The sequence below is a fragment of the Sphaeroforma arctica genome (genome assembly GCF_001186125.1).
Source record: "Sphaeroforma arctica JP610 unplaced genomic scaffold supercont1.280, whole genome shotgun sequence".
Classification (NCBI taxonomy): Eukaryota; class Ichthyosporea; order Ichthyophonida; genus Sphaeroforma; species Sphaeroforma arctica.
Window position 1 is genome coordinate 1,648 of NW_014040278.1, and position 5,853 is coordinate 7,500.

Consider the following 5,853-nt stretch of genomic DNA (forward strand, 5'->3'; position numbering starts at 1 on the left):
GGTGTTGTCCACCTTAAGTTACACACGAATCGTGTGTGTAGGAGCGGTTGAGGAGCCTTTGTACTCGCCCCGCATATAGCGTTTTTTGTGTGTTTGTGGGGTAGCGGGTTTCCTGAACCCGCACATATGTGGACTATCGGTAGACGGTAAATACGTGCCGCTTTAGGAGCCAACATGGACGGCCCACCGCTCGCTATGAGATCAGGCATTGTCCTCATATTATCAATAGAGTTCAAGGCGTATGTGTCGCGACAAGGACCTTGTTCGTACGTATGCAACTACGCGTCCCTGCCCTGCATCCACCACGCCTACTAAGACCCCACCCCACAACACCCCACCCCACAACCATTCCCCACTCGCCCAGGTGATGATTCTGGGTCTGGATATGTTCTTCGTCCTCTTCCGGGACGAGTCGGAGGTGCGCAGTCGCCACCTCGGATTCATTGTCCACTTCTGCACCGCCGGGACAGCCTCCATAGCCGTGTCTGTGCTGCTGGTCGCTATCATCTGCGATGTCATTCCCATCAGTCGCGAAGGGGGCCAGTACAGCCCACACACCACCGTAAGCTTCTACCTGTACCTGGTGCTGTGCATGTGCTCTAACCTGGTTCTGAGCAGTGTGGTGAGTCGTATGCGGTTCATGCACAAGGTTTTCAAACGCAAGCACGCCAAGCCGTCGTACTGGAAAGGCCCGCTAACCCACGCCGCACTCGCGGTGTGTGTGATTCCAGTGCCGCTCACCTGCCACTACGCGTCGGTTGAGTGTTCCTTGACTACCAAGATCAGTGGGCAGATGGTGTACTCGCTGGTGCTAGGCGTTATCTATGTGTACTACCTGGTGCACACGTATCTCGGCGCATCGAATATGGAGTTCTTCGTCGACTTCCAGAGCAATGTACGGCAATTTGTTGTGTGGTGCGTGGCCTTCTGGGGGCCAACGCTGTATGTGAGCATCACGCAAGATAGGAATTTTGGTGTGTACATGATTTTCTTCCTGCCGCCCTATTGTCTGTGGGTGTTTGCCATAGACAACTTCTTGTTTGTGGTGATACGAGTCCTGAGCCGCAAGTTGCTGAAGCGCGACCATCTGGTCAACTTTGACCTCCAGGGCAAATACTTCAACGATCTCGAAGGCGTGCAAGGAGTCGCGTGCCTCATATCGCACAAGGAAACGGTATGTTAATGTACCATAACGGCGTTCACGAACTCGTGGGTGGGGGGTAGAGATGCATTATATACGTACCACAATACGGTACCGGTCTTGCTTATCACGCTGCTATATGGTAGTATGATAGTACGAATCCGTGTTAGTGTTTCCGAGAAGAGCTTTTACCTGGGAGGTGATCCTTATACAATGTGGGGTTTTGTTCACCCCCCCCCCTCTCATATAACCTCAAATATGCCGTTCGTCGACCTGCGAGTGGGGTTACTTTTGGTAACGAACATGTATTGTAGCCGCGCACTTACAGATCCGTCTCATCTCCATCAATCGCAGCGTGAGATGCTCCTGGATTACTCGAAGATGCGATACTGCGCCGAAACCGTCGAGTTTATGATCGAAGTGCGCGAGTGTGTGGCCTTAGAGAAGACTCACCCCGACGTTGCACGTCAGAAGGCCATCCGATGCGTTAACAAGTTCGTGGATGTCAGCTCTCACGAACGCGTTAATCTTTCAGATCCGTGCCGGAAGCGGATGGAGGTGCTTGTGGCCACAAACGTGTTCAAGGATATGGACGATCTGTTCTCACAGGCCTTTCAGGATGTCGGCTTACTAGTCAGCACTAATCTGGTGCCTCAGTTCCTGGTGTCGCCCCAGTTCCTGCAGCACACCTCTGGACTGCAGAACGATGAGAACTTGATGCGCGCGTTGCGGAATAACGGTTTGTTGGTGCCTGAGAGCCGCGAGTGGGATAGAAGGAGCTCGTATATGCCATCGAATATACCAATGAGCACAGTACAAAGTATTGCTATACAGCGCATTGCCGAGAATTCTCCGGCCGGTTCGATGCGGTCGTCCTTGGGTGTAGACACCTAGCACAGGCACGTGTGTGGAATAACGTACACATGTGTGAAGTATCGTACACGTGGGTGGAGTAACGTATACGTGTGTGAAGTAACGTACACGTGCGTGGAGAAACTTACACGGGTGTGTGAGGATGCTAGGTGGTGTGCTACTGGCCCAGGACGCTGTGCTCAGAATCAAATGATTTTGCTTTGCTTTTGTCGCATTGGACAATGGTGGCGGTTCGAGAGCACCTGCCAGTTGAAGATTACCATGGGGTATGCTCTAAGATTACCAAGGGGTTAAAATTACCATGGGGTATGCTCTAAGATTACCATGGAGTAGACTCTAAGGTTGCCATGGAGTAGGCTCTAACATTACCATGGGGTATGCTTCAAGAATACCATGGGGTATGCTCTAAGATTAACATGGGGTATGCTCTAAGATTACCATGGGGTAGGCTCTAAGATTATCATGGGGTATGCTCTAAGATTGCTATGGAGTATGCTCTATCCAGAGCGATGTAATCGTGCGGACGTGTTGGCTTATAGCAGAGACCTCTATCTCAGTGGATGGTATCATGCGACTCGAACGGCAGACATCTGGGCGTATGAGGGCACCAATATGATATCTGAGTACTAGTGAGCACTCATGGACGTCCCTTCGGCGTACTACAGCAATCGAATGGTACGCGTATAAGTACAATATATAGACACATGCGTATTGACAGTATCACTACGGGTAGGCATGTACGCAGAGCCGTGGATCTCAGACCAGACCCACCAGGCGTAGCGCCACCTTTGCGATGACATACGACCGACAGGGAATTGTCACACGTACAGATTCCCTGATTCGAAGCGAATTAGTACTTAAGTGGGACACGGGAGATGCCAGAACAACCTAACGAATGCAGAGGCCAGTACAAACTACTGAAGGCTACGCTGTGTAGTCGCGTAGCTACCAGGTATACGATCGCCAGGTCCCCAGTGCACTCTGGCTGGTCGCTGTTCTGTGGGTCGGGATGTGCGATATTGAGCTTACATTGCTGCTTGTATCAGAGCGCGCGTATGGTCTGCTGTTTAGTCTGTTGTCGCGGGTTTGTCTCAGCCGGATGTCAGCTGTGAGTCTACAAGTGCAGTGCTCGTCTTAGGCATACTGAGAATAGAAAGTCCATGTGGTGTATTCCTGAATCCTTTTCAGACAACGCTCGTTGACCTTGATGGCAGCTCCTCTCCTTAGGGGACGATACCTAAATAATATAGTAAACAATACATAATTTAGTATGGAAGCTCTGATGGCAAATAAACACTTTCTCAAATCCTTCTATAGAAGTGATCTATCTGCAGATCAACTCGCATCTAAATCTGGCGAAGGAAGATTGGACCTATACGCTTATACTCGAATAGCAGACGATTTGTGTACGTAGCTACCTATTTCTATAATTCACACTCCATGTATGTGTTGATAATGGAATGACCTACGACCATTCGCAAAAGAGGGTTTTCTAATATTTCCCTTCATACCCTCGTGTATGAGTGCCCGTTACTCAGAAAGGACATGTTTGATTTGGAAGAAGGCTATGCTAGTATATACAATAATAAAATAATATAAATATTCATAGCTGTCTTCTTTATATGGAAAGTATGACGGGTGATCAATATGGCGGGAATCGCTCCTTAGTGTCAATTAAATATGCCAGTATATAGACATTAAAGACAAAGTGAATTGTATGATAACTATGTATATTAAAAAGATCAAACCATCAACTAACGCAAATTTCGAAGATGTGACGTCACAGAGGAGTCTTAAAAAAGTACACAAAACGAGAAAAAAATTCCCAGCGAGGGGCTCGAACCCTCGACCTTGAGATTAAGAGTCTCACGCTCTACCGACTGAGCTAGCCGGGAATGATTATGTTTTATTATTTTGGACTATATCCCAATTTACTATGTATATACAATCAGAGTATTCTGTGCTTTACGCCGGTTTGTCTTTTGCGCAAAATATGCTAAACAGCGTTCACTATAGTTAATCATGAGCTACGGAGATGAAATCGATGGACAATCAATACATGTACTTACTATTTTGACACGTATGTACCAAGTAAAGACATCTAATTGACCGGGATTTGTTGCAAAGGTCCCCCGAACTGCCCATGAGAGGCACCCCGAATTCGAAACTATACAGCCAAAAAAATAATCTCGAAAGTTTGTAGTACATCCTAAACACCTTCAGTGAATACTGATTTGTCAATGTACATGCGTAGCAAGATACTTTTTTTTTTTGATATGATAAACGAGACTGACCTTATCAGGACGACCTTCCAGTTCTAGCCGCAGATGTGGCTGCTTTATCACACTGTGTTACTTGGATCATTGCATTCCCACATCGATGTAGATACTACTTTCAACACAACACAATTCGCTGTTGCAAGGTACAATAGACTCCTATTGCAAAGACTCCTACCAACCTTAGCCCTCAACAAGTACACTACAAATGCGGCGGTTATACACCAGAATAGAGAATACATTTTATGCACCTAGTATAGCGCTTCGAGTGTACCTTTTTGAGATGTCTTGACAATACTCGCACCATCCAACCCCTTACCAGATGTATCTACTGCGGGTAAGGCGGTGCAGTACCCGTTGTGGCAGGATATGGTGCAGGGGCAGTAGGCTGTGGTGCCTGAGAATCCATGTGCATGGGACTTCCAGGTGCGTAACTTTGTCCCGCATTAAAACTCCCGGTTGAACCGGTACCAACCATGGGCGCAGGGCACGGCAGACCCATACTTGGACTCGCACTGCCACTGCCCGCGTGTTGTTGAGGTGCAGGATAAGGTAGCGCATCCGATGAACTAGGCGGATATGGGCTCTGTGTCTGTGGCGAGTGTGGAGCGGGGTATGTCGTCTGTGCTTGTGGGGTGTGTGGTTGCGGGTACGGTAGTTGTGACTGCGAATGTACTTGCGGGTACGGTGGCTGGGGTTGTGCTTGCTGTTCCTGTCCGTAAGGTGCAGGATATGGTGCAGGACCGGGTGCCGGCCCACCTCCCTGTGCGGTTCCAACTAGAGGGTCCGAAGGATACGGTGTCTGAGCTGGCTGTTGGGGTGGTTGCTGCACCTGGCCTGGAGGATAAGGTGGCTGAGCTGGCTGTTGGGGTGGTTGCTGCACCTGGCATAGAGGATAAGGTGTCTGAGCTGGCTGTAGGGGTGGTTGCTGCACCTGGCCCGGAGTCTGCGTACTGTGTGGCGCATAGCCCGCACCCACCGGAGTGCCATGTTGTAATGGTGTCCCACTGGCACCCGCACTCGCAGTTGCTGCGGGCGTGTACGCAAGCGGCGCATTAGGCTTGATGCCCTTGCGCCTCATGTACAGCACCACCTGCTCGGGCAACTCCTTCAGCGTGGCCTCCGCGATATCATCGATATTTCGGAAGTCTCGCAAAGGCACAAACTGTACTGTGTCACGCGACATGCGTTTACCCCTGCGGTCTACCAGCGGTGTGACATCTGCATCCAGCTGGTCCATGGCGCTGAAATCCGCGTTCCCCACCCCCACGATGACTATCGACATGGGCTGTGCACTCGACTCGACGATACGGTCAATCGTATCCTGTAGGTCACAGATAACCCCATCCGTGAGTATCAGCAGACACGTGTACTTCTGTGCGTGTTGAGTGCCCCCTTTGCTATACTGCGCGGCCTGCCCTATAAGCGGTGCAAAGTACGTTGGCCCACTCAGGGTCACAGACAACAGTGTGTTCTTGTAGCACTGCAGTACACCGTTGATCCCATGTACCTCCGGGTCGTTGGGGTTTCCATTTAAGGGAAAACAGTGACTCTTCTCCCGAT

The 5,853-nt window shown here is 49.8% G+C and overlaps 2 protein-coding genes and 1 non-coding gene across 3 annotated transcripts in view; 1 reads left to right on the plus strand and 2 right to left on the minus strand.

Moving 5' to 3' along the window:
- Nucleotides 1–364: 364 nt before the first annotated feature.
- SARC_04753 (hypothetical protein) lies at nt 365–3,597 on the plus strand (the record flags this gene model as incomplete). The annotated part of the gene is made up of 2 exons (XM_014301387.1): nt 365–1,174; nt 1,496–3,597. Coding segments are annotated over 2 exons (1,350 nt in total), but the record flags the coding sequence as incomplete, so codon positions are not given.
- A 239-nt stretch (nt 3,598–3,836) lies between these two features.
- SARC_30099 lies at nt 3,837–3,909 on the minus strand. The gene has a single exon. It is a non-coding gene; the product is annotated as a tRNA-Lys (tRNA).
- A 709-nt stretch (nt 3,910–4,618) lies between these two features.
- SARC_04754 (hypothetical protein) overlaps nt 4,619–5,853 on the minus strand; it is a gene marked incomplete at both ends in the record, with an annotated part of 5,038 nt that continues 3,803 nt past the window's right edge. Inside the window, one exon of the mRNA XM_014301388.1 lies at nt 4,619–5,853. This exon is cut by the window's right edge and continues 343 nt beyond it. Within this exon, the coding sequence (XP_014156863.1) occupies nt 4,619–5,853 (1,235 nt within the window).